The sequence below is a fragment of the Mustela putorius genome, unplaced genomic scaffold, assembly GCF_011764305.1.
Source record: "Mustela putorius furo isolate JIRA1106 unplaced genomic scaffold, ASM1176430v1.1 tig00000738_pilon_pilon_pilon, whole genome shotgun sequence".
NCBI lineage: Eukaryota > Metazoa > Chordata > Mammalia > Carnivora > Mustelidae > Mustela > Mustela putorius.
Genome location: NW_025421463.1, coordinates 1174319 through 1201277, shown reverse-complemented (window position 1 = coordinate 1201277; position 26959 = coordinate 1174319). Strand labels below are relative to the sequence as shown.

General features: G+C 60.6%; 1 protein-coding gene and 1 long non-coding RNA gene across 6 annotated transcripts in view; both read right to left on the bottom strand.

Annotated features, from left to right (window-relative positions):
- Positions 1–978: 978 nt before the first annotated feature.
- Positions 979–26959, bottom strand: part of KIAA0930 (KIAA0930 ortholog) — a 32333-nt gene continuing 6352 nt past the window's right edge. The window contains exons 1-10 of one of the 5 annotated variants that reach the window (XM_013045116.2): positions 24434–24584; positions 13077–13228; positions 9153–9278; positions 8911–8988; positions 8527–8628; positions 7530–7670; positions 6799–6993; positions 3934–4096; positions 2590–2748; positions 979–2329 (exon numbers count right to left, since the gene is read on the bottom strand). In XM_013045116.2, the coding sequence (XP_012900570.1) occupies positions 2289–2329; positions 2590–2748; positions 3934–4096; positions 6799–6993; positions 7530–7670; positions 8527–8628; positions 8911–8988; positions 9153–9278; positions 13077–13190 (1119 nt within the window). In that variant the 5' untranslated portion in view covers positions 13191–13228; positions 24434–24584 and the 3' untranslated portion in view covers positions 979–2288. Of the gene's footprint in view, positions 2330–2589; positions 2749–3933; positions 4097–6798; positions 6994–7529; positions 7671–8526; positions 8629–8910; positions 8989–9152; positions 9279–13076; positions 13229–13328; positions 13384–13422; positions 13593–24433; positions 24585–26959 lie in introns of those variants that run through there. The other 4 variants (XM_013045117.2, XM_004771124.3, XM_004771125.3 and 1 more) reach the window with 4 other exon arrangements.
- On the bottom strand, positions 17082–26796 carry LOC123393073. The gene is made up of 3 exons (XR_006607771.1): positions 25765–26796; positions 24800–24892; positions 17082–21845 (listed from the first exon to the last, which is right to left on the bottom strand). It is a non-coding gene; the product is annotated as an uncharacterized LOC123393073 (long non-coding RNA).

The following is a 26959-nucleotide window of genomic DNA, read 5'->3' as shown; positions in this document are numbered from 1 at the left end:
CAAGTGCCTCTCAAAAAAGCGTGATTAAAATTCAGTTTCAAACGTAACCTCCGGAAGAGGGAAAGGGCGGAGTGCGGACGCTGCCGCCCACATGCTCCCGTCTGTCGCAGGGCAGCGGTCGCGGACGCCTGGGTGGGCCGTTGGCCGGGCCTGAGGCTGGGGATGACGACCGAGCCCGTGTGTGTAAGCGATGCCCCGGTGTGGGAGTGGAAACAGCCAAGCCGCGTGTACGCCGCTGGCACATTACAAACGAGGGGTCATCTCTGAAACGCCACTGTGGCGCCCATCTCTATGACCAGCAAAGCCCTTGGGCGCATTACTGCAAATGGCCCTCAGGTGACCTGTGATGTGCACCTGTCACTTTACAGAGGGGGCATCGGACGTGTCCATGGCTCCGCCAGCAGGGTTTGGTTCCAGTGGGGGGACCCTGAGAGCAGAGGGAGGGCCGCCATCTTCCTGCGTCTGTTCGACTACCTCATCCTTCCGTGGAAGATACACCGGGGCTGTATTTCCCCCAACACCTGAGTTCCAGAGTCCAGACCCCGGACGACCAGGGAGAGAGAATTCCTGAAGCTGTATCTTAGCCTCCCTGGACACAAACGTGGCGGCAGCATTTGGCTCTCCTGGAGAACACTTCTGGAACTTGGGGCCGTGCTCAGGGATCAGAGGCTCTGCCCCAGCACGTGGCGGAGAGGCCCGACTCTGTGCTGTCCTGAAACACCGCTCTGGAACGTAAAATTGTGCAGACAGCTGGGATTCGGCTAAGCGGGGGCTGGGCACTGCCACAGAAGACGAGAATGTTCCAGCCCAGCCCCACCACACAGAGGACGGCTGGGGGAAGCATCTGAGAGTCCGAGAGTCTGTCCGGACCCAAGCTCTGCAAGAGGCTGCCTGACCCAGTCGTGCACCAGAACCCTGGACGCTTCATGAGGTAGGTGGTATCAGCCCCATTTTACAGGTGAGCCAACTGAGGCAGAATGAAATGCAACAGCTGGCTTTAATAACAGCGTATAAAATCCAGAGAAAGCCCCAAGGTAGCCCCTGTTCCCAGAGCCCAGCGCAAACCCTCAGAGCGTGCAGAATAGAGCAGTGGGAGGAGGAGCCCTCCCCTCCTCCCCGCAGAGAGGGTCTCCGTGCACACAGCAAACCCTCCGATACTCCTGGGGACTCCAAACAAAACAACATCGCAACAGAGACCCAGCTGACAGTTTATTCCCAGTGGGGCAGGGGAACGCTTCCGCTCGAGAGGGCTCGTGGTGTTGAGAAGAGCACAGCGTGTCATCCATCACAGGTGGGAATCCCTCCGGCCCCAACAAGGCCGCTCGCGCAAACCCACTGGGCCAGCCGCCTGGAGGTCAAGTCCTCTTTGCCTCAGTGAGCCGGTCTGAGAAACGGGACCAGCGCACTCTGCCAAAGCAAGCTCCAGGAAAACAGCATATCCCCTCCCCGGGTCCCCGAGGATGGAGGTTCTACCTAGAACCTTCTGGGAGGAGGCCAACCCCCGCCCCCAACCCTCCTCTCCTGGCTGACTACCAGGCTGTCCCACCTGCTCTCAGAGTCCCGATTCTGTGGGTCACGCCAGCCGAGGCGCAGCGCGGGATGTCTCCAAGGCGGAGGTGTGTATGTTGGTGGTGCTCTTTGGCTGGAAGCAAAGGCCATTCTGGCAGGATTGGGGCCTTTCTGGAACCGGGCGTGGGGTGAGGTATTCCCAGCCCAGGGCAAAACCCTCCGACAGCTGCGTGCCCCGGCTCCCCGAGGCCGCCCGTGTGTAACCAAGCGGTAAACAAGGGAGGGCGGGCAAGTCGGGCCTAACTCGGGCGCGGAAGTTCATGGGTACAGCAGGACGGAACCGTGAGCCAGTTCTCGGGGAGGCGCGGACACTCGGGGGCCTGTCCACCAGCGGTCTGCGCGCAGACGTCGGGGCGGTCGGTCCGGACACGCTCCAGCCACCGGCCGCTCCTCTGCTCTCTCACAGCCTCTTGGCATCTCTGGGCCTCTCGGGGTGCAGAGGGTGCTGCAGAGATGGGCCGGGGGATGGAGGGGCGCGGGCGGGCGGGCGGGCACGGGGGTGGTGCAGGAGCCGAGCCGGCGGGGGAGAAAGAGGCACTTCAGTTTGGGCTGGTGTTCGTGGAGTCGGCCCTGGCCCCAGGAGGCGAGCGGCCCCGCCTGGCTCCGGCTCTGGCGCTGGGCTGTCACAGAAGACCCCGGTGGCGGTGGACAGGTAGGCACTTGGCAGCACCCCCAGGGCCGGGCAGGGCTGGGGGGCTCTGCGCAGGCTCTGCACACGGCTAGGTCATCAGGATGGGCTTCTGCCGAACTTCCAGGATGTCTATGATGGCGGGAGGCGGGCGGCCAAGACAAGGAAGTGTGGGTCCCGGTCAGTGAGGCCCCCAGAGCTCCGCCTCACCTCCCCCCAAGCCAGTCACACCGCCCCAGCCCCAGGGCTCTGCAGCCATTCAAGGGGGGACGGGAGGGACCCGACGCAGACACGCACTGGCGGGTCCCAGACTTGAAACGGGGTCAGGGTTACCGACACCCCCCCACCCCCCGCCCCAGAGAGCGATGGCTTTCTGCTGCAGCCCACGCTACCTGTTAAAATCCGATGCAGTGGCAACGTGACGTAGGTCAGATGTGCATAGAGAAGGAAATTGCCATCCGCTCTGTTCAGCTTCAGCCAGGACCCAACCAGGGACCGCCCCGTGCCGGACAGGGACCGAGACCGGAGGTTGGTGGCATTATGCAGATCAGCTGGTGGGGGGAGGGCCGTGTCAGGGCCAGGCCGCAGGCCCCCCCCTCCGCAGGACCAGGAGAGCACCTCCCACCAGCCACCTCTGCCACCAGCCCCTCCACGGCCCACACCCGCCCCAGAGCTGCAGCCCTGGCCTGGGACCCCGACTCCCCCATCCCTATCCAGCCCTTCCCTCCCCTCCCCTGCCCTGGAGAGGCTCTCGTGTGGGTTCTGGCTTGTCGCCTGTGTCATTTCTCTGCTTCCCTGTGACCCCGTCTGTCACTGCAACACGGTACCACCAGTCTGCAGTGCCCAGGGCAGGGCTGGGAGGAGCCATCCGCTGGGTCACCCAGGGAGGCAGGCTGGGTGGTCATCAGCCCTTCCCTACTCATTGGGAAAGGAGCCGAGGTGGGGACGGCACTTGCCCAAGTGCACACTAGAGCAGGTCAAGGCCAGGGCGTCTGTCTCTGGGCCCCAGTGCTCCAAATAAGGACCAATGTCTCTTCCGTTCAAGGTCACAGCCCCAGCTCTGGCCAGGGCCCCCCTGTGCTGTCGGCCACCCCCTCAGCCCCCAGCACACACGTGGGGTGCCACGCCTTGTCTCTGGGGGCAGCCTGCCCCCCTACAGTCCTTCTCCACAGGGACGGCTGAGCAGTATTTCAGTAGCTAATCTGATCCTGTCACTACCCTGCCTAAACCCTCTTGGTGGCTTCCTGCTGCTTAGATGAGGGTGACCCCCACTCTCTCTGGCTCATGGGTTGCAGGGACCCCCACGGGCTTCAGGCAGAGACGTTCTGGAGGCCACCAGAGGGTGGGGGAGCCCGGAGGAGAGCCTCAGGGGTGCCCCGAGGCACGTCCTGGAGGGAGGGAGGGCCCTGAGGAGGACCCAGAGCAGGAGGCTGACAAGGCACGAAGGCAGGCACGGGCCCGAGAGCTCACCTCACTGGGCACCGGCTTCTAGAGCCCTCTGTGTGGAGCAGTCCATCAACATCAGGGAAAGCCTCAAGCCTCCTGTCCTTGCCCCCTATTCTGACCCCAGACTGGGAGCTCCTTGAGGCAGGGATTTCTGTCTGTCCGTCTGCAGCTCCATCCCCAGCCCTGAGGGGCCCCTGGCACCCACCAGCCCCCAAGATGTGAACACACAGGTGAACCCAGAGGGTCCGGGAGGGCCGCAGCAGGCCCTTGGTCATGAGCAAGGCGCTCACCCCCGCCGTTGTCCTCGCGGAAAAGCTCCTCACTGTCGTTGGCCGAGTGCGACTTCTTCATCTCCGCGATCCGGTTCCGGGGCACCTTCCTCTTGAGGGACGGGGAGAAGAAAGCGGGCCGGTTGTTCCGCTCTGGGGTGGGGGGCGTGCTGAAGGAGGTCACCTGGAGACAAAGAGCCATAGTCACTGGCGCAGCCCGACCACCGCTGGGGCCCCTGACACCACCTGCCGGCGGGCCGGCCTCCTGGGCTGAGCACGAGCCAGCTGCCCTCCGCGGGCCCCCAACACCGGCCGGCCCGAAGCCAGACCAGCTGCTGATGCCGCTCAAGCCCTCCCACGGAAGCCTCCCGCTGATCCGCCAGACGGGAATTGGTAGGAAGCCCGTGCAACCAGCGAGGAAATGAAGGTGGTACAGCGGCCTTGACCTGCCCAAGGTCACCCAACAGGACAGGGGCAAAACCAGGATTCAGCCCAGGTCTTCTGCCTCCTAAGGCCATACTCTTCACCCCAATTCCTTCCCCTTGGCTAAGATGCCCCCACCCCATCCCTCTCCGCCCCAGCGCCCTCTCGTGGAGGGCAAAGGCAGAGCGGCCCAGGCTTCCATCCCCTGGGCTTGTAACCACACTGTTGAGCAAACGTTCTGCACAGCCACGCAGGGTCAGGCAGGGGCAGCACAGGAGACAGACAGGCACACAACACTGCTCCCTGCCCTCAAGGAGCTCACAGTCTGGTGAGGGGTGATAGACTCGGAAAGTGACAGCCACAAACTGAAGGCTGCTTGCTTAGACAGAGAAAGGGAAGCACAGGATACAGGGGAGCACCGAGCAAAAGGGGTCCACAGCCTGGGAAATCAGGAAAGGCTTCCTGGAGGAGACGCTGCTCGAGATGGGTCTTGAAGGACGAGTAGGAGTTCGCCAGGTGAAGAAGGGGGGGAAGGGCGTTCCAGGCAGAGGGAACTTGGCCCATCTCCTCCCTCCTCCCCATGCAAACAAGAATCTGAGGAACAAGGTGAGCTGGGACTGAGACTTCAGGAAGTCCCATCAGCCTCCTCGTCACGGCTTCCGACATCCACCAAAGTCCCGGCGGCCGCTGGGCTCCAGACGGTCCTCCCATAAGCCAGGGAAGGTTTTCCAAAGATAGAAAAAAAACAAAACACCAGAAACCACAATACACACAGAATCTGCATTTGTCGTGCGCTGGTTACAAAGGGCCCTCTGGAAACGGGGGACACGGGACAGTAAGCACAGAGGTGGCGGGGGCCTGAGCAGCCCCCAGGAGGTCAGGCCCTGCCACTCGCAGCTGCGTGACCCTGGCAGGTCCCCTCCCTTGACCCTGGGCCTCCTTGTTCCCCTGAGCCAGGCACCTTGGCCTTCGCCCCCAACGGCCACCCTGGGAGGGAGCGAGTCCCACTTCCATTCGGTGTGTGGGAAGAGCCAGGCTCAGCAGCTGTGGTGCCGTATCTGTGGTCGCTCAGCAAACGCATGGCCAGAGGTGGCACCCGGCCAAACCAGCCCCGCTGGAGCTCAGGCCGCAGGGTTTCTGCAGGGCCTCGGTGGGCAACTCAGGACCATGGAGTAGAATCAGACTCCATTTCTCCCAAATCAGCTCAGAAATGTATCCACAACCTCCACTCACAAGATGAGGGAGGTCCCCCGCCCGGAACCCTCACCCACGTCTGCAAAAACTAGCCCGGGTTGTTTTTATTCGGCTTTCCAATCACAGTCATTGCAGAAGAAAACAAACAAGAAAGGACATAAAGAAGAGGAAGAAATGTGCTGTGGGACCGGGAGACGGGCACGGCTAACAGTTTTACAGAACGAAAAGTCTAGCAAACACACGCTTGCTCGTCCCGGGCACGTCAGCAGGGCGGCACGCTTCACGCCCTCCGTCACTTCCCCCAGCGGGTCAACAGCCAAGGGGAGCCAGTGGCTAGGGAAGCACCCCAGGGTCCCACCCGTGTCAGCCGCTGTGTTACAGCTCCCCGAGCCTCCCAACACCAGTGCTCCCCGTTTCTGGGTGAGAAAACAGGCCGAGACCTGCCCCAGGTCACTGGAGCGGCAGCGCCCAGACTCCAGCCCACACAGTCTCACCCCAAAGTCCCTTCCTGCAGACGGGCTGGCCAAGGCTGCTCCCCGGACCACCACCCCCCACCTACCTGTCCCTTCGGAGACCTGCGGCTCCGAGCAGGCTAGAGCAGCTGGGGGCTCAAGACTTTCTCCTGCCCTAGCCCTGACCCCACTGGGGCCCCGGGGAACAAAGCTGCCCCTGACCTCGGCTTCCCACCCCCGGGGAAGGACGGTGTCCTAGAAAGAGTCGGGCTCAAGGGCTCGGTGCTATCACACCAGAGCCATGGGACCGACAGTGGCACCAGTCCATCCGGCAAGCCCGAGTTTCCATGTCTACCCACGGAGCTGCTGCGGGGACCCCCAGCACTTGAAGGTGCACGACACCTTGTGAACAGGGGGCTGGGCAGAGGGAAGAGCTGGGCGGCTCCGGACCCTGTGCTCTCTTGCCGCCGAGCCTCACGGGGCAGGAGGGGAGGCCGGCCCATAAGCATCCCAGGGCGCTCCCCGGGGCAGGCCCGTCGTGGGCGCACGCCCGGCCAGCAGGGCCCGGTGAGGCAGGGGCCGGGAGCAGCCGGGGGTCCCTTCGGCTGGGCCCAGCTGCAGCAGCTCAGGGAAGCAGAGACCACGCCCTGACCTGCTGGGTGACCTTGGGCAAGCCACTGCCCTCTCTGCATCTCGGCCTGCTCCCCAGAGGGTGGGACAATGACACCTACTCACCGGGGGACTTTAAAGACCAGGGAGGCGTTGGGAAGCGGATCCGAGGCACGGAAGGCCCCTCCCCGAGCTGTGCAGCCCTTACCCGCTCGTGCATGGGTGAGGCCGGGCTGGAATCCTCTTCAGTCCCGCAGGGGGACGTGTCCCCAGTAGACACGCGGCTGACGGCCATCTCCGCGTGGCCCTTGCCCTGTGGCCCCTTCATGCGCACGAACTCCATGTTGTTGTACTTGTAGAAGCCGAACGACATCTTCTGTGCCATCCGGGCAGCCACGCTCACCTGCAGACATGGGGAGATGGCCCGAGTCAGCGCCCATAGGGGTGGCTTCTTCCTGGGGACACGGAGTCATGAGGATGACCATCCCCCAAAGAGCAGCCCCTGAGGGCTACCCGCTTTCCTCTGGGGGCCGGGGACCCCCCAGCAGGCAGGGTCGTGCAAGAATGCTTGGGGGTCAGGCAGATGCTCCTCCCACCGCCCGACGACCCACGCCTCGCAGCAGGCGAAGCGCCAGGCTGGGCACATAGCCAACCCCGGGGGAGCCCGAGACCACCCCCACGCCTTCCCTGGGGGGACCAGCTGCAGGAGAGAGGCCCGTCCACCTGCATTCCACCCCTGCCCCACCAGCCAGGTTCTGTTTTGGGAGTGTTTGCACACAGGGTGGGGCCGCTGTCCCTCTGACCCAGTGTGCCCAGACTGAGGAGCGACGCACCAGAATGCAGGCCCTGAGCCACCTACGAGGAACTTGGGGGGCCGTAGGGGCTCTGAGGAGCTGGGCAAAGACAGAGGCCCAGGGGTGGGGGGGTCCTCACACTTACTCGGTTGTCGTACACCTTCTTGAGGGCTTCGTAGCGGATGGAGCCCTGAAAGATGACCCCTTGGAACAGGTTGGTTTTGTCACTGGCCACCAGCTCCACGCAGACCATCTCTCCCTCCCCCACGGTCATGTCGCTGAACACCTGGGACGGGGCACAAGGAAGACAGCTGCCCCCACGGAGCCCGCGGCCTGGCTCCTGGCTCCACCTCCTGTGGCCCGCCCGCCCACCCGCCGGCATCACGGCTCCAGGGCCTGGGGCATGGACCCAACTTCAAGGTCACACGGACTCCGGTTCAAATCTTGGCTCTGCCACATACAGGCCGTGCCAGCCTGGGGACGGCACTTAGTCCTCCGAGCCGGAGGGGCTTCAAGGCAGCAGCCCATCGAGGAGAGACCCTGAAACACGGGCTCCCTTCTTCCTGAGTCTTCCCTGGGGTCCTGACCGCCCCTAGGGGAGTACAGGCACCACTATGGGGACCTTGGTGGCGGCAGAGAGCAGCAGAGCAGGAGCTGGGCAGGGGCAGGGCACCGGGTGAGTCACTTTCTGCCATGAGACCTAGTTTTCCCAGCCTGAGCACAGAAGCTTGGCCCAGAAGCTTCCACAGCCCCACCCCCTCTGACACCCTAGCATCCCGCAGCGTGGAGGCACCAGTTTGGAGTTTCCTCGCCACCCTAATGACGCCTCCTGCCCGGGCAGCCCTTTTTATGGGTGTTTATGACGCGTTCTCCCATTCACGAGCTCGTGTGATCTTCGACCCCAATGGACACATGATCACGACACTTATTTTACAGATGAGAAAACAGGCTCCGAGGGAGGTGAATCCCACCGGCTCCAGTCCAGCGTCAGGAACAGCGGGAGCCAAGGGGGTAGGAGTCAGGATGCCCCCGCTGCCCACCGCCTTTGCCGGGCTGCAGGGCGGTGAGGCGGGAGGGAGGCCGGCTTCTCGAAGCCCTAAGCAGGGCCCTTGGGGACACGTGGCTGGGCACGAGGAGCTCACCTCCTCGAAGCTGTCGATCATGAAGAAGATGTTGGGGTAGCTGATCTTGGATTCCTCCCCCTTGCTGTCCATGGGGTGTTTACTGGGGGACGCGAACACTTGCTGAAAGGGAGAGGTTTTAAAGGACTGATGAGGCCTTGCCTTGTACCCAGGTCACAGCCACTCAAGGGACAAGTCCCTGTGGTCACATGGCTCAGACCCAGGTCAAAGCCAGAGGGAACCGCTTTGCAAGAAGCCTGATGGACGGAGTTTTGGTCAGACCTGCCCCTCCAGGCGGGGAAGGAAGGAGGGGGAGGGGAGGGCCGGCTCCCCCACCCAAATGCTAAGCAGCCACGAGGCTGCCACTTCTGGGCTGAGCTCCCAGGTAGGAGGCCTGGGGCTTACCTGGGATTTCTTCTTATGGATGTGGATGTCCCCCCCATCAGTGCGCGTGCACACGGCACAGGTGACCATGTAGTCCAGCTGGAAGGGAGCACGCAGGACACCGCGCGTGGAGGGGTCTGCTGTCCCTCAGCCCCGCCACAGCCCTCCCCCCGGAGCCCGGCCCCCACCACCCCGTGCCCCTGGAGACCCGCCCCCACCAGACAGCCCTCCCCCCGGAGCCCGGCCCCCACCACGCCGTGTACCTTCTGCAGGATGAGGTTCAGGCAAACACTCTCCTCCCAGTCAATGTCGGGGTCTCCAAGGCCCGGCAGCTTCTTGGAGTCGCGCCGGTACACCTCCACCTCCACCTCGGGCTCCGCCTCGGCCCGCTGAGGGGCACAGGGCACAGATGAGTCCCGGCCCCCTCTCCCTGACTACTGCCGGGACAGCCGCTAAGGCAGACACGGACTCCCGCCTGGCTTCTCCGTCTCCGGCTGTGCGGCCCCAAGTCCATTGAGAAGGAGCCTCCGAGGTGGTCCCTAGAGCCCCGGCAGCTCGGCGTGGGGATCCCAGCCGCCTGTCCCACCCACACTGCTTCTGTTCAATCTGCCTGGAGGCGACCGTCCACCCATCCGCCCACCACCACCACCCTGGGCCTAGCGCAGGAAGCCCGCAGGTTGCTATGGCAACCGGGTACCAGCTCTGCGGCAGGCTGGGGAGGGGGCGGGAGGCGGCCCTGGCTTGCCGCAGAGAGGCCACAGTGCGCAGGCGCCTGCCCTGGGCTCTCCTGGCTCTGTTCTTTTGAGTGGCGGGGGCAGAGAGGCTGCCGGGACGGCTTGTCCAGTCTCCGGTTTGTCCTTCCCTGCCCACGCTGCACCCTTCGGGCTTGCGGGGTCTCCCCACATCACTGCCCAACCCCCTGCCCTCCAAACACGACAGACACCACAGGGTCCCCTCGGGGAGGTGCCGAGTCACGTGTGTGCCTGGCACGCCCCCACCAGCACCCCACGGGTTGGTCCCTCCAGTGGGACTGTCCTTAGGCCACCGTGGACCCCTTTCTCTGTCCTACAGCACTGAGGCCCGGTGTCACAGCCTTCTCTGTGTGGCTCCCGGCTGTTCCCACCACCCCCCCACCCCGTTCTCCCACTACCGCAGCACTAAGCGCTCTGATCACTGGTGATGCTGTCTGTCTGCCCCAGGAGACGCGGGCTCCCCGAGCACAGGGCCAGGTCTGAGTCATCCCTGGGCTCCCAGTGCTGCAGGGAGGGGCAGCTGCCTACGGCTCACTGCGGTGTTTGATGGAACATTCTCGCATATCAACAGCTGGACTGCCACATGTTCCCCCAACGGACCTCAACACCCCCAAACCTTCCAGGAAGCCTGCACACGGTCCGGGGACCCCAGCCCCAAACTGCGCAGTTAGGATCAGGGAACTTCTCTTGCTACCTCTTCACCTGGCCTCTCCCTTCTCCCGCCTGCTTCCTGGAGAACTCAAGGCTGAGAAAACCATCCCTAACCAGAGCTGAGGCCTCTCCCCACACCAAAATTCAGGGCCTGGCTGAGTCTCTGATCCTTATTAGAGCCTCTGGTCTTAGCAGGCTGCCTTTGGGAAAAGATGAAGATTTTGCAAAACATACAAAAACCAACCCCCCCTCTCCCCACAAAACCCAAACAAAACCCAACGTCTACAACGTGAACTCCAGCAGATGCCGAGGGGCCAAGGGCGCAGGCTGTACCCTCGCTGCGTGCCCTCGGGCAGAACGGCCCCGTTCCAGTTGTGCAGGTGAGCCCTGGCGCTAGAAGCCTGCGCCCCTGGGCTGAGCTGAGGGAGGACAGCATGCCCACGGTGGGTGTCTCTAGCAGTGAGGCTCCCTAGGGGCTCGCCACCCTCTGCCAGGAGACTCCTGTGGTCACACTACCCCACACACCTGGCCTCCCAGGTGTGCGCAATGGAAGGACCTTAACCTCACCGAGCAACTGCCCAGCCCCCATAGCAGGCCAGGCTGAGCGGCAAGTCGGGGCAGACAAAGCTGGAAAAGCTGGTCTGTCCACGACAGCCCCCGACAGAGCAGGCACAGCGAGCAGGGACGGCGGAGCTCTGGGCCAGGTCCAGGGCCGCTCGGCTCACGGGCCTGTCCTCCAACACCGAGCCCCGCCAAGTCCCACCCGCTGCGGCCTTCTCTTCCTCCCTTCCAGGGGGCAGTCCCTGCCCACCGCTGAGGCTGCTCTGCCCACGCCTCCCCAGCCTCTGGTCCCAGGTCCATCGGCCTGTCCCCCTTCTCGTCCTGCCGGACTTGGCTCCTCAGGTCTCACCTCCCCGCTGGTCACGCCCCTTCCTCCCGGCACCCCTACCTGGCCTGCCACTTGGTCTCCTGCTAGTCCCTCCAGTGTCAGGCTAGCTCGGAGCTCTGTCCTAGGCCTCTGTGACTATCCCGCCTCCAAGTCCCCCTCCTTTTCCCACACATTCCCGTGCCCCAGGGACCATCTTGGAGCCATCGGTCCTGCAGCCCTGCCTCTGTCCCTGAGTCTCTGCTGAGTGTCAGACAGGAGACCCGCCACCAGAAGACACCGGAATCTGGCGTCTAGGCTCCCTGGCGCCTAGGACTCAGCCTGTCCAACACCGAACCCTGCCCTCCTCTGACAGCACTGGACCTACCCTGAGCCCATGGCAGCGACCCGGCTGTCACGTGGAGCCTTCCCGCAGGCCCGCGTCCAGTCACCCGGAGCCCTGCTGGTGGAGCCTATGCCCCTGGCCTTTGTGCCGCCCGCCGCACTCCCTTGCTCCCCACCCCCTCCCCTGCCTCTGCTCCAACCTCAGTCGTTCCTCCAGCTGCTGCGCAGGAGCTAAACGGAACTCTGACCACGTCCCCCTTCCTCACTTGCTCAGAGCTCCAGGGACCGACCCGAACTCCGAGGCATGGCCTTCAGCATCCACATGATCTGGCCCGAGCTGACCTTGTCTCTGCTCCCGCCTTTCTACCCGGGGCCACATGGTACCAGCACGGGCCACCCGAACGAAGGGGCTTTGACAAGCTTCAGGCCCACGATTGGGGTTACTGTCCCTTCGTCTGGGAAAGCTCTTTCCTTCCTGAAGGCTCACCTCACCCATGTGGCCTCTGCTGACCATTTCTGTCCCTTCCAGTAACTGGATTTACCCTTTGGTACTGGCTCTATGATGCGCTCCTGGGTCCCAGGGACAACGCTCGGTCCCGCAGCCGGCGGCTGGCATACCACGTGAACACCCCAGGACCCAGGCCAACCCTGGGCCTTCCTGCATGTCCCACAAGCCAGCCAGACCAGCTCTCTGGCGGCCAGCACGCAAGCCACTGTGTCTCCTCTGCAGAAGGCACCAGGCCTGTCCATACACAGAACTCCCAGACCCTGTGTGTCAAGCTCCGCGAACAGGGACAAGCAGGGACAAGCTCCAATACTTGACATGTGGGCTGCAGCTCCCAAGCCGCGGCCCAGGGACCAGAGGGCTCTGGACTTGGAGCCACCATGGCTCTGAGTTCCAGACCAGAGTCCCTCACCCTCCCGTTTTTGTGATTAAAGGAAAACAGTGCATTCCCCTGTTCGACATAAGGTGCTTACACATTCTAGAAGCTAGTAGCGTTTCTGAAAAACAGAAGGGAACACATGAAGGCTGTTTTACTAATTCCTCCACACGCTTAAATGTGGTGGATGAAATGGCTCAGCCGAGCCCCTTCGCCCCAAGTCCCCGGGCTCCCCACCTGCCCCGCTGAGTTACAGGGAGGACATAAGAGCTTCGAGAAGGAAAGAGCCGAGCACGGCGTCTGCTGCATGGCGAGGGCTCAGAACCGCCAGGCCTCCTCCTCATCTTCGAGGCCGCTCAGCCTGCCGCTGGCCAGGGAGGACCCTAGACTCTGGGTTCAAATCTTTGCTCTCCTGTTGATGGACTTAATAGTATGCTGGTCAAACCACCTCGCCTCTAAACCTGTCCCCTCAAAGGGACAACAGTGATGTCATCCCTGCCTCTCAGGGTCCTGGTGAAGGGCGGCGGGAAAAGCTTCGCCCCGCCCCAGTCTCCACACAGCTCCTGGCTCCCACGACGTGCTCAGTCAACTGCGTTTCCCCCTTGGGACCTGCTGGAGGTCTGCAGGGAAGCTATGGGCAGCTATGGGCAGACCCCGGAGGATGCTTGGCTGGGGCCGGAGGGGGCCGCTCACCTTCCTCCCGTCCACGCTGGCCTCACTGCCTGGGTACGCCAGCTTCCGGCGCACGTAGAAAAGCATGTCGTCCTGCCGCGGCGCCCATTTCTCCATGAAGTAGGTAGAGAACATCCAAGTCCAGAAGACGATGCGGTCATCCTTGAAGCACCCTGCGAGGGAGGCGAAGAGTGAGAGAGGACGAGTCAACCTGGCCCTTACATGTGACCTTGGCCAAGCCCTGTCTCCCTCTCCTCCCCTCCCCCAACCTACACTTCTGGTCTGTGATGTCCAGAGCCCCCTGCTCCCTCATCACCACCCCCCGACTCCCCCCACTCCCAGCCAGGGGACAGGAGCTCAAGGACACCTCCTGCCAGGCCCAGTGCCTCCACCCAGCAGAGCCCAAGAGCCCCGGCCCCCGGTCCCACAGCCCAGCCGACCGCAGTGCGCATGAATCAGCAGCTTCGCAGGGAAGGAAAGCCCTTTGAGAGGCAGCGTCACCGCGTCTGGGCTGGGAGCAGACAGCCGGGCTCTGGAGGGAGCTCCGGAGGCTGGCACCACCCTCGGCCAGCAGCCCCCACCCCCACCCCAGGCTGCGGCAATTCCCACGGAGAACCCGACTTAAAGGAACAGCTGCCCTGTGCCAACCAGCCTCGGCGGCCGGCAGGGGAGGCCCCCACCCCCCCGCGCCCAGCGGAGCCCGTCATCAGGCAGATCTGTGCTCCCGTGATCTTTGCGGAGCCTCTTCTTTTATGACAAATAAGTGTTTCTTTAGGGTCCCTAGAGCTCTGTCGCCACCCTTCTCGCAGGAGGACAAAAGGCTCTTGGGCTCTGGTGGGAAAGCCCCGGGTTTCTGCCCTCGCACAGCCTGCAGCGACCCTGACAGGCCGTTTGGCCTCTCTGGTCCCCAGGTTCCCCCGCGAATGTCAGCTGCCAGACACCTGCCAGGGAAGCGGCACAGACGGGGCCCGCGCCTGGCACAGAGCAAGCCCAGGCAACGCGGGCCTCCTGCCTCTCCGGGCAGATCGCATGCAGTCTCAGGACATGCGACAGAGCCGTTTCCTATCATCGAAACGCTAGATCGTTGCTGGTTTCTTCCTCTCTTCTCCAGAACGTACTTTCCCACTGTGACCCAGTCCTTGTACTCTGGTGCCAGAAGGACCAACCCCCACCCTGAGAGATGGGGAAGCTGAGCGCCCCCGGTGGACTCCCCCGCGCCCCCGCCCCCCCCCCGGCAGTTCAGAGGCCCCACCAGGACTGGCAGGTCCCCTGACCAGACTCCTGGGGGCTCAGCCATCAGGCTCTAGCAGGCGGGGTCGCTCGCAGAAACCCCAGACTGTGCTCACTCCAGCCACATGGTGACCAGAGAACCTGGGCTGCAAACCAGCCCGAGCCCCCTGCCCAGCCGCTGCCCACAGCCTGGAGCCTACCTATTCCCATGACCTGCTTGGGTCCCGGGTGAGGGCAGATGGGGGTCTTCCCATTAGGGGTCTGGGTCAGTGCGCCTGCCTGGTGGCCCCGGGCGGAATCAAGCCCCCCGCCCCCCATCTGCGTTCCTCCTGCATCACTCCGTAGCGGTTCCCACACACTCTGCTGACCCGCAACGCCCAGTCCCACCACTACAGACCCCTGCAAAGGAGAGCGAAGGCGCCCTCCCTGCGGGTCCTGGGACGCCCCCAAGAAGCGTCTCTGGCTGTGATGGACTGGGTTCACACCTCAAACCCCTCCGTCTGCCACAGAGACAGAGGGTGGCCACCAGTGTCTGTCCTTGGGGCCAGGCACTGCCTTCCGTGGGTGATCCCTCTCGTGGCGCTAACAGAAGTCACCCCATCGTGGCCTGGTGGTAACTGGGTGCCCGGTCAGCATGGATGAGAAGTACGCCTGCCACCTGTGGGCCCGGGCCACGTGGCCTACACAGGCTTTCGCCTTCCACGGTCGCGACGCCTGTCATCCCTGCCCTGGCACAGAAAAGACCAGCCCTCGGTAGGTTCGAGGACGTGCTCAAGTTCACAGCATTAGACACTACTGAGGCCCTCGGACCTGGCCAACCCCACGCTCAGGCTCCGGAAAGATGTTCCGCGCTCCACTCGGCAGCTCGGTGAGAGTAAGGGCCGGGAGGCTCCAGACCCACGGCGTGGCGAGCAGCGGTCCTGCCCTGGGAGCGCAGTGTACGGATGGCGTCCTGGGCTGAGGGACGAGGGGTCCGGCTTCGGGAGGACGTTCTGGACGGGGCACAACATATGCACCCTGTGCTATTAGCCTCCGCGCCCAGCGGGGGCCAGTAGGGGGTCCCATTTCCCTGCCTGGCAGAGCTAAGCACACCTTCTGCACAGCTGCCCCGCCGGGGTCCCAGGAGCCTGAACCACACTGACGGCCAGGGCGGACTCCTCTTGGGAAATCCCAGCCGCCCTCCCAGGGCCCCACCCTCTCCGGGCCACACAAACGCTCCCACCAAGCTCCCAGCAGCCGCACACCAAGTCCTCCTCCCCACACTCACAGCCACCCGTACGGAGCGAGGGCCACCTCCGCGGGGACGTGCGGGGATGTGCACGGCCGCCCGACGGCCCACCCTCGGCACCGCAGCCACAGGACATTTGTTTAAACGCCTCTCCCTGCCCCGCCTGCAGCCTCCCGGGGGGCACTCCGCATACAACCCAGAGTTCCCACCCGGCTCCGTCCCGGTCTCCAGGCTCCAGCGCTGACCTCGGGTGCTCTGCCCCTGCTTCCCCTCGGCTTCCACTCCCCTGCCCTGGGCCCCTCCCGGCGACACTCAGAGCCGCGATGTCGCCTCCTCACAGAACCCCTCCAGGCCCCACACCCGACGGGCCCCCTGCGCTCTCCCTGTCACGTCACCTGGTTTCACGGCTGCCGCAACCTTATCCCCCCTGGTGTTCCCACGTCTGCTGTCTGTCCCCCACAGCGGGAGAGCATCCCAGGAGTCGGGGCTCTGTCTTGATCTCAGAGCCCAGCAAAGTGCCAGGCATGCAGCAGGCACTCCCTAAATGCTGCATGAACGGCTTAGCCCAGCTGCACAGTTGGGAGGTGGCCCCGCTAGAGCCGTCTCCCGGGAGCCCGGGCCTCCTTCCACCAGCCACAGGCCCTGACGTCACAAAGATCTCCCGGAGAAGCCTTAGAAGCCCTCCTCGCTGGGCTCTCCGGGGCCTGGGGCCACGACTCCACGGTCACACCGTGGGGAGCTGCGTGGGGCAGTGGGCCTGCGGCGGGCACTGAGAAGGTGTAATGGGAGAGGAGAGGAGAGGGTGTCCAGTCTGGGCCAACCGTCACCCCGCTGCAAGGGTACCTGCAAGTTAGGGGACCCAGTGCCAGGGAGCTCTCAATGCAATAAGGGGCTTGAAGACTCGCTGTCCACTGGGGGACAGAATCCTCAACGTCACGATTTTAGCACTGGCCTGACGACCCCAGAGGGGAGACACTCCAACTCCAGCACAGCTTCCTCTAACACGAAGCCAAGAAGGCCCATCGTGAGGCGGAAGAGGGGTTCGAGGCAAAGAGCCACAGGGACAAGGGCCAGAAGGGGGCCGTGGGCATCACCGCGGGGAACAGGCCCGCAGACCACCTCCACGCCCGGGACGCTCGAAGTCAGAAGCAGAAGAGAAGTCACAGCGGTCAAGAGCCGCCTTCCCGAACATTCCAAACTGCCCTCTAGTCCAAGAGAAGCATCACTGAAATCAAAGGGAGCGTGAAGCCCGGGGGGAGGCAAGCTGCGGTTCGGTGACCCGCGTCTGGGACACAGAGGGACCCCGACCACAGCGAGCGTTGAAGGGAAACGCCCACAGACCCTAAAAATGGGGAACATACCAAAAAGGAAACATAACCAGTTAACAAAAATGCGGGAAAACACTAATCTCACAAGTAATCAGAAATTCATTATGGAGCGCCTGGGTGGCTCAGTGGGCTAAGCCTCTGCCTTCGGCTCACGTCATGATCTCAGGGTCCTGGGATCGAGCCCTGCGTCGGGCTCTCTGCTCAGCGGGGAGCCTGCTTCCCCTCTGCCTGCTGCTCCCCCTGCTCATGCTCTCTCTCTCTCAAATACACAAAACTTTTTTTTAAAAAGCAGAGCAGTGATTGTCCCCACGCGTTCTGTTTCTCACGCTGGTGGCTTCACGGGTCCATACGGCCGGCAAACCTCATCCGCGTGGCCACGTGGACGCACTCTGTCTCACGTGAATCACGCTCTGGTAACGCTGATTCGAAGTTGTAAGAGGCAAAGCCAGCAAGGGCGCTGCCCGGGGACACTCGTGGGCTGCTGAAGAACGCACACCCCCTCGCCTTTGTGAAAAGCAGATGGACGTTCTCCTACTCCTCCGAACTACTTTATGCAGGGAAATAAAAACACAAAATAACAGCCGTGGGCACAAAGCTCTTCCTTACGACTGTGCATGAGGGCCAGGAAGGTAACAGCCCAACAGAGGAAAAGAAAACAGCTTGCTGTGCTGCCCCTCGGTCTGGGGGGATACGCTCCATCTGCTAAGCCGATCTCCGTCCCTCTCGGAGAAGAGCACAGGTGCACCTGCGGCCACAGGGAACACCAGAAGCACACACCAGAGTGACCGGGGCTGTGAACCTGACGGGGAATAGCTTCCACTTCCTCCTGCTCTGACTCTCAGTATTGCTGAGTCCGAGGATACCTCCTCTTCCCGTGAACGTACAAGCTCTGATCAGTGTCCACAGGCTGATGAGAGAGGGAGGGAGGGGGGCGGAGTGGGGACTCCTGTCTTCAGAGAGACGCTCCCAGTCCGAAGCGAGGGGCGAGACTGGGCGAGAGAGAATTCAGGCTCCAAGCGGCACAGAGCAGCGACCGGATCTGCAGTCACACACACCTGAGGTCAGGTCCCGAGTCACCCCCGCAACTAGCCAGGCAGCCACTCCATGGGACCTCTCTGGATCTCAGGGACCCCACCCGTGAGATGGCTCTAACCTCCCACCCTCCCAGAATCCACGGTGAGGACCAGGTGAGAGGCCGACAGGAACACCCTTTGTCAAGGCCCATCCACGTGTGGGTTCGTGGGGACGCCCTGTACCACTGCTCTGCTTGTCTCTGTCCACAATGTGGCCTTTCCCCAGGCCTGCCCAGCAAGAGATGCCCTGGGTCACAAGCCCAGGCAGGTGCCACTCCAGCAGAGAGCTCCCTAACCACCCCACCTCCCCCCATCCCTGTCTCCCCGCCATCCGGCCGCCGTGGCAGGAGGTTTTCAGGATCCTGAACCAGTGGACACACCTGTGGCACAGGGGCAGCCCCTGATGCTGAGCCGCTCACCTGGGCCACACCACGGACCCTCCATACCCGAGGGCCCAGCTTCCCTGCTGGCCTGGGGTCCTACAGCAGCATCCTAACGGCCCCCTTCTCATAATGCATGGTCGTTCCGTTCTGGAGTAGCCATGGGATGAACAGTATCGCACCAGTGCTCCCGGGGGAACCCAGGTAGCGGTTCCTACGAAATCTCTGGACACAACATTTCCGCCAATCGATCAGCACGTAACCTTGCTTTACGTGTGTTTGTTTTGTGACTTGATGTAGTGTTTTGTGACTAAATGTAATTTAATGTAGCGGTGGTTTGTCAACACTGGACGCAAGGCCAACAGCACAGTAACTTGTGCCGAACACACACGTGTTATTTAAAACATGTGATCTAAAAAAAAACACCAAAAAAATCCCCAAACAAACCATGTGATCTTTTCCATAAGGGCCAGTCACAGCCTTCTCATGCCTGCGGCAGACTCTAGCATTCTGCTCAGGGACCACTTTAAACAGCAAAATCATCAACACAGAGCACAAAATGCAAAATACAGGGACTAAAGTGTCCCCAAACGGACACTTGTGGAGAACATGACTGAAATGAGGCTGAGGGTCACCTCATTTGACCTCGGGGTGGGGGGAGCGCACCCACTGAGCTCCCCAAGTTTTCTGCTTTGTGCATATCTGCAATTAATTGTGAAAGCGCCATAAGTACTGAGTTGGGGGCTACAAATAAATTTTAGCAAGCACGTGAATTTGCAAACATGGAATCCATGAATAATGAGGACGGACTGTCCCAGAAATACTGGCATCCGTCAGCTCCAAAGGGCCACGAGGGCCAGCTGTCTCCCCTGCCTCAAGCAAATTATTTTCCATTGACCAGACCTTTGAAAAATCATGAATTAGATTTTTGGGAGGCACTCCTTGAAACCACCCCAGCGCTCTTCAGGACCATTCAGCCACATGGTTAAGCCAGCTAGAGTACCGCCCTCATTAGAACAGTTTCCAGGGCACCTAGGTGGCTCAGTCTGTTCGGCGTCTTACTCTGGAACTCAGCTCAGGTCTTGAGCGCAGCATTGCTGACGAGCCCCATGGGGAGCTCTGTGCTGGGAGCCCACTTTAAAACAAAACAGACAGTCTGCAGCCATTAAAAATGAGGACTATGCATTACAATAGAGAAAACTGTCCAAGAACTACTTCTAAAAAGGCTATGTTGGAGTAGCACGCCAAGAGATGTTTTTGAGAGGGCAATTCTACCAGATCCTCAAGAAACAACAGCTCCTATGCTACTCACACATTTTTAGAGCCTAAGAAATTTGCACATTCTTTTAAACAAGGAGGCATAATGTTGATTCCAAAAATAGAGCATGCATACACACACATACACACACACACACACACACACACATGCACGCACACACAAGGGAAGTACAGGCTAATCTCACACATGGAAAGAAACATAAAAATCTTAAATACAATATTAAAAAGAACCAAGCAATCCACTAAAAGTGTATCCCATTTCCAAGTCAGATTTAATTTAGGAATACAAAAATGGTCCAATATTATGAAATGTATTCATATATTCACTATATATTTACAGATTAAAAGAAAAATAATATACGATCATCTCTATGATGCTGAGAAAACTCCAGTAAAATTCAATACTCCTTCTTGATTAAAAAAAAAATTCTCCATAAAATGAGAATTAAGGGTATTTCCTTAAACACGATCTATAGCTCAAGTAGAAAAGGAAACAAGTTAAGTATTACCGCAATTCACTATGATTAACATTGTTGTAAAGGTACTAGACACGTTGCAGTTAGACAATGAGGATGTTAATAACAGAATTTGTGAGGAGAAGGTAAAATTAACATCTTACCGATGACATTGTACCTGACCTGGAAGATGCAAAAAATTCAATTGAAAACAACAGAAGTCATACGTACAAAGTCACCAGTACATCCAGAAGCCAGCGGTTCTGAGACACACCACCATTCCGGCTAGAACGTATAATGGGAAGAATTAACTCCATTCAGAATTTTTTAAAAATAATAATAATTAAAAAAAACTGACTTGAATGATTGAAGGTTTGCGAGTTCTTGGGTAGGGATATTCAAATCACTGAAGGAAAAACTCCACTAATTCGTTAAGTTAACATGAGCCAATTGAAAACACCAAGAGAGTGTTTCAGAGTAAGTGGGAAGAGCCAGGACAATTCCGAAAGAACGAGGTGGGGACAGGGTCTCTATCAGAGAGCTAGGGCCTCCTGCCACCCCTTGGCGTTGCAGACCTAAAGCCCCTAGAACCGTGGGATGCGTCTGCCTGGTGCAGGAGGCTGCCTTGCAGGAGAAACCGGCCAGCGGGAAGAACAGGGACCTGTAACCCAAAGGATCCTAGCAAACAAAACACCGAGTCTCATCAGACGCTAAAAATACAAACCACAAAACAGCCCTCAGCCCTCAGCCCTACAGCGCCAACCAGAAGCCGACTCCAACAACTTCTCCACCATTTTCCTGGACAGATTTGGTCATGTACACACTGGTTAATTTCGACCATTCCCCACCCCCCGCAGAACAGTGACTTCATCACTGTACCATTTCATTGATTCTATCTTCAGACAAACCTGGAAGCCAACCACCTCCCACAAACCACCCTTCTGCCCAGAGCCCAGCCACCAGCTCACGCCCGCCTCACTGGCACAGCTTTCTAACTGGTCCGCACGCCTCCATCAGATGCTGTCGCTTCCCGGCTCAGAATCCCCCTTGGGTCACGCCCACCCTTTACTCTAGAGTCTACCTTCTCCGCAAGTCCTTCCCAAACCACCCGGTTTAAAATCGCCAACCCCACCCCGAGCGTTCCCGATCCCACTTCCCGCACCTGTCACTACATAACGTCATCTGCATTTTACCAGTTTATTTTGTTGGCTTTCAGGCTTTTCTTAGGACAGAAGCCAACATGCTTTTTTCTGCAAAGGTCTAGACAGAAAATATTTTAGGTTCTGTCTCAACTACAACATCGCCCCGGGCAATGCATAAAGAAACGAGCACAGCTAGTAGGTTCTAACCCCTTTATTTACAAAAACAGGCAGTGCCAGAACTGGCCCGGGGCCATGGTTCACCAACACTTCTCTCTGCTCCTAGGACTGGGCTGCGTTTTCACAGAGGTGCCCCGTGAGAACGTCCGCTCCGTGAAGGTCTGTGTTTGCGCTTTGGTCATTCGGTTCACTGCTGCATACTCAGGTCCTAGAATAGTGTCTGGCCCAGAGGAAGCAATAAATTTTGGCCAACGAAACAAGTAAGTGACATGAACTCTGTGACCGGTGAAGCCAGGACAGCACTGCACATGAACACACCGATCCGTGGCCGAGCACAGAAACTACCGAAACAGGAGATGCGCTGTGATTTCGTGCACATCAAGGTCGCCCTTCAAACCCGCAGGATGAAGACGACGGGCCTCCGGCCACGGGCCTTGCGACAACGGGCTAGCGAGGGGAAAAGCAGCAGCCTGGGTCCCTGCTCATGCCGACACAAATTCTAAAAGATCAAAACGTTTAACGTTAAAAGTAAAATCATAGAAAGAAAGAAAAATGGCGGGAGAACTTTTTTTATTCTCTCAAGAAACGAAAAAAACCTTTCTAAGTAGAACACCAAGGCTTTCAAGGAAAAGATTCATCGAACCACATAAAAATAAAAATTGTCTATGGGGAAAAAGCCCCACATGCGTCATAAAAGAAAACAATGCACCAGAAAAACTACTTGAACTCTGATCTTGTGTCTAATTTCCCTAATAAATAATAAGCTTCATGTAACAAATATAAAATAAGACAGAATAGGGGCGCCTGGGTGGCTCAGTAGGTTAAAGCCTCTGCCTTTGGCTCAGGTCATGATTCCAGGGTCCTGGGATCGAGCCCCGCATTGGGCTCCCTGCTCAGCAGTGAGCCTGCTCCCCCTGCCCTGCTTCTCTGCCTACTTGTAATCTCGGTCTGTCAAATAAATAAATAAAATTAAAATAAGACAGAATGGAAAGCAAAGGAAGATACAAACAGCTTTCCAAACGCGAAAACCAGCTCAACTTCATACAGTGAGAGGAATATTCTTTGAAAACCACCAAATTCTACTTTTCACCTCGCAGGTTTGTAAAAATCGGAACACCTGACCACACTCCCAGGGGGAAGGGAACGGCGAGAAACAGGACCTCATGTCCGGCTGATGAAAATCCCCACGGAGATGGCAGGCACTGAAGAGACGCACCTGCTCACGCCTTCTAGCCGGCAAGTCCACCCCCTTGGGTTTTTTCCGAATTATGTAATTATGACAGTGGTGTTTGCAAAATACTGCAACGTTCCTCTAAGATCTCTGGGATAGAGGAAGTGGGACGAGGGAGCGCAGAACCTCGAGGAAGAGGTTCTCACTACTAAGGCGAACAGCTGGCCGTGACCGAGTGAGGACTGGGGGAGGGGGACGGAGCGCAGACGTGAAGCAGTGTGGGCGCTGGGCTCCCTCCAGGCTCCGGCAGTCCCAACAGGGGCCAGTGAGCCCCGAACCCCTGGAGGCGTTTCCCACTTGTAAAAGGGTAGTGAGAAGGGAATCCACCTCCCCATGCTGCGGGGAGTTTGCGGGCGGGGACATGTGAGGCCTCCTGCAGGGTGGGCCCTGGGCAGGCGCCCAGGTTAACAAGCATTGCTCACCGCCGCTGCCGCCTGTGTCAGCCTCCCGAGAGGCCAGAGAAAGGAGACTCTCATCTTGAACCTCCTCATACCCTTTGGATTTGATGCCCTTGAGGCACGTTTACCTACTCAGAAAGTCTCAAAAATATATTACTCTTCCCCCAAATTGTTTTAGTAACAGTGCAGTTACTTGGAAAAATGCATAGGCTAGAAAGTTTAAAAAACAGAAACAAAAAAGCAGGCCACCAAAGTGCACAGAAACGCCTCAGTGAAAGAAACCGTGAGACGGAGGGAGTCGAGCAGATGCCCGCGGGGTCAGGGTTCAGTCGGCCTTCCTGTCGTCCAAACACTACAGAGATGCCCGTGAACTTAAATGCCACTGAAGGCTGTGCCAGGCGCTGTGCTCAATGCTTACGTTCCCGAGTCCACACTCGGAAGCGGGTTTTAGTCACCAGTGAGGTCACGGGCCGTCCGAGGTCGCAGGCACTGCACCCCTCCCCACCCCATCCACACCTGGTCCGGTCTGGAGCCAACACTGACCGAGGGCCACTCTCCGAGGCCGGGTGCTGGGAGCTGGGTGGGGGGGCAGCGGCAGCCCCCCGGATGTATCACACAGGTGTGTGTGGCCCACCATGTCCTGAGTCTACGCAAGTCAGAAGCCACTAGGGAGACTCCCCATCTGAGGGGTCACACTGAAGTGGGCGGAGCCAGGGGCAGGGCCACCTGGTGTGGCCGGGCTAGGGGTCTGGAGGGGAGCGGGGGAGTTGAGGTCTCTCTGCTGTGGGAAGGTGCCCCCGGAGTACACGCCTAGCTTGGCAGCCGCCTCTTCTCTGCCTGGCTCCCTCCCAAAGGCGGGCGGGGGGGGGGGGTCAAGTGGCCTCTCTGGGGCGAGTCCAAGGCAGCCCTCAGCCCCCGGACGCTCCCCCGCACCCCTGCAGTGGCCGGATGATGAATAGGGCCTCTGTGGTCCCCTCAATGGGCCTTTCACCGACTCGTGCCTCTCAGTGCTCCTCGCCAGCTCAAGCCCTCCCTCGGGGCGCAAGAGACAGAGCTTCTGCCGGGCCTGTGGGGCCGAGGCAGTCAGACAGAGAAGTGCGGGTCAGACGGGTCCCCACGGCCTGGCCAGGGCTCTGCTCCGGCCTCAGGGAAGCAGGGCTCTCAGGGCGGCAAGGGGGCCGGGTCAGGAGAAGCCCAACACCCCTGCCCGCTTCCCTGTCTTCTTGAAGTCCGGGCTCCTTCTCCAGGTGAGCCGGGCTGTCCGGACAGCCCCGCAGTCTGCGGCGTGGTCCCCCCGCCCTTCTTCCTGGACCAGACACCGGTGTACCCACAGCCCGCCACGGTCCGCCTCTCCCCTCGCTGACAGGTCTCCACCCTGACCGTGCCCATGGCCCCCATGTGTCACCCCAGCCGTCACCTCCCCCCGCCCAAGCCCTGATGCCTCCCACCTCATGCTACCTCTCCTCTGTCCACCCTCCGCGACACCCTGCGGCGTCAAGTCTCCATCTTCGTTCAGCTGATGAGGAAATGGAGGCTCCAGGCTTGAGTCACCTGTCTGATGTCACTCCCGGCTTGAGTCACCTGTCTGATGTCACCCTGCAAATCTCCAGTCCGGGGATGTCTTCCCAGCCTCCGCCTCCGCATGGCTTCCCAACCCCCGAGCGCCCCGCCCCGCCCCCCCAAGCCAGGCCCCCCTGCTGGCAGTGGGACCAGCACCCGCGCAGGGCAGGGTACCCAACAGCAGGTGGGCAAGGGCTGAGCACGGAACTGGGAGGGGGACAACCACCGCCAGCTCACAGCACGCCCAGAAGCTCTGAAACTCACCCAAAGCCTCCACCACCAAGGCCTTTATCCTCCGCCCTCTGTTGCATTTCCAGCCCTCAGGTCACGGCCGGGATCACCCTAAGAGCTGACTTCCTGGGAGAGGAGAGCAAAGCCGGACTCAGGTCACCCAGAAGGACCACCATGGCAGGCGTGGCTGGGATCCCGGCCAGGGTGGACCCGCTCCGCTCCCAGAGTGGCTCTGTGGGAGGCCCCCAGCACAGTGGGAAATAGACCTTGACCCTGTCCTCAAGGCCCTCTCTTGGGGCATCCGCCAGACTGGTCCACCGCCCACCCGCTGTCTCCAGAAGCGATCCTCTGGGCTCCCCCACCCCTGCCACTCGGTGCCCTCCCCTAAACCTTTCCAGGTTCGAGCCCACCCAGCAGTTTGGGGCCCAAAGAGATGCCCCCCAGTCCGCAGCCCACCTCCTGAGGCTGGGACCTTATTCCAACTCCTGACTCATTGCTCTGATTCGTGAAACACGGGGCCTGTAAGACCGGCTGCAGGTCCCCCGAGGAACCTCTGAGGCTCCCACAGACACCCAGGCAAGGCGCCCCATCCCAGACAGGAGCTGGGAGCTGGGAGCTGTGACCTCCTGGCTCGCCCCACCCCCGCCCCGCCACCTAGGCTTGAGATCACTGGGTCACTGGCCGGGCCCCAGCACAGTGTTCCTCTTCCCGGGGCCTGCACTCTTTCCCCCGAGACGGGGGTCCCAGCCCTCTGCTAGGCAGCTTCCCCCAGAAGGGCCCACTCCCACATCCGTCTCCGCCTCCTGATCCCCCCTCCCCTCCCTGCTTCATGGTGGAGACGGGCGGTGGGCGGCGGGGCTCCTGCTCTGGGCCGCACCAGGGTGAGGCCGCTCGGGGAGGAGGTGCCAAATGCCTCTCCTTGGGGAGACGGACGCATCTGAGGGAGACACTGCATAGGCCACAGCCTCACGTCCCAGAGGACTGGGCCCCAAACCCACACTGACGGCTCTGGGACCGTGAACACCGTGCCCCGGTGGCTCCAGGCCTCGCCAGTTCCATCTGCCAACAGGTCGAACACAGCCTCCGCTCAGGGCCGCCACGGGAAGGACACAAGGCTGGGCACACCCCCGCCTGCAGGAGCTGCTCTGGCTCCCGCCCTCTTCCGGAGCCCACGGGCCTCCCCAGCCTCCCCGGGTGCCCTGCGGCCCGGAACGCAGACACAGCTCAGGAGTCCCACCGTGGGGGGCCGCTCCCCTCCACCCCGGGTCAGAAGGAATCCCGAGTCACCCCAGGAGGCTCTGACCCCCAGGCAGGGGGCTGGGAGGCTGTGCAGGCTACAGCCCGAAGGGGAGGCCACGGCTTGGGGTTGTGGGATGACAGGGTTCCCGTTCCCCCTGTGCGGGGTGGGATTCGGGGTTCTTCCTGTTTCTGCCTCTTCCCGTTTCATTTCCGTCAGCTTGAGCCAAAGCACCCGAGTGGCAGGGACCTCCCTGAGGCGTGGTGTCACCGGCCCTGACTGTCACAGGTGGCTGGGACTCACGCGCCACACCTCGGGCTGAGAATGGCGCTGCGGGTCAGTCTGCCCTCCCTCCCTTTATGTAAGAGGACAGTGAGGGCCAGAGGCAAGGGCCTTGCTCAAGGTCACCCTCACAGGCCCCCTGGATTTGGCCCCGGGCCCTGTCACCTGTCCCGGCAAGCCTCCGTGATACTCTCTGCGGCTCTAGGTCTGGAGACTGGCCTCTGCGCTGGGGGGAGGCAGAACAGCCATCGTGTTTGCATCCGACCCCCCAGGAGAGCAGAGGCCCAGAGAGCGGCAGGGATCTCCCCGAAGCAGCACAGCACTGGGGGACAATTCAATTTGGAACGTTCTCTGCCGTCCTCCTCAGTCTGCCTCTGCCAGGGAGGCCCTCTGTGAGGAATGCCCACTCAAGGGACACCCCCCAAGAAATGACCACCTCTTCACCGCACGTACCCGTCCTCCGACCCCCCCACTGCCCCCCCACCTGCTCCCTGCAGCCTTGTCTGCTTCCCCTTCTCCCTCTGCCCCTCCCCCGCCCCCTCATTCCCCCTCTCTCAGATACATAAATCTTAAAAAAAAAAAAAGATAAACAGTAACCACAAGTCCACCTACAGAAAAAAAAAAAGAAAACCGAAGCCGCCTCTTTCTACTTCTGTCAACAGACATCCTTCGGC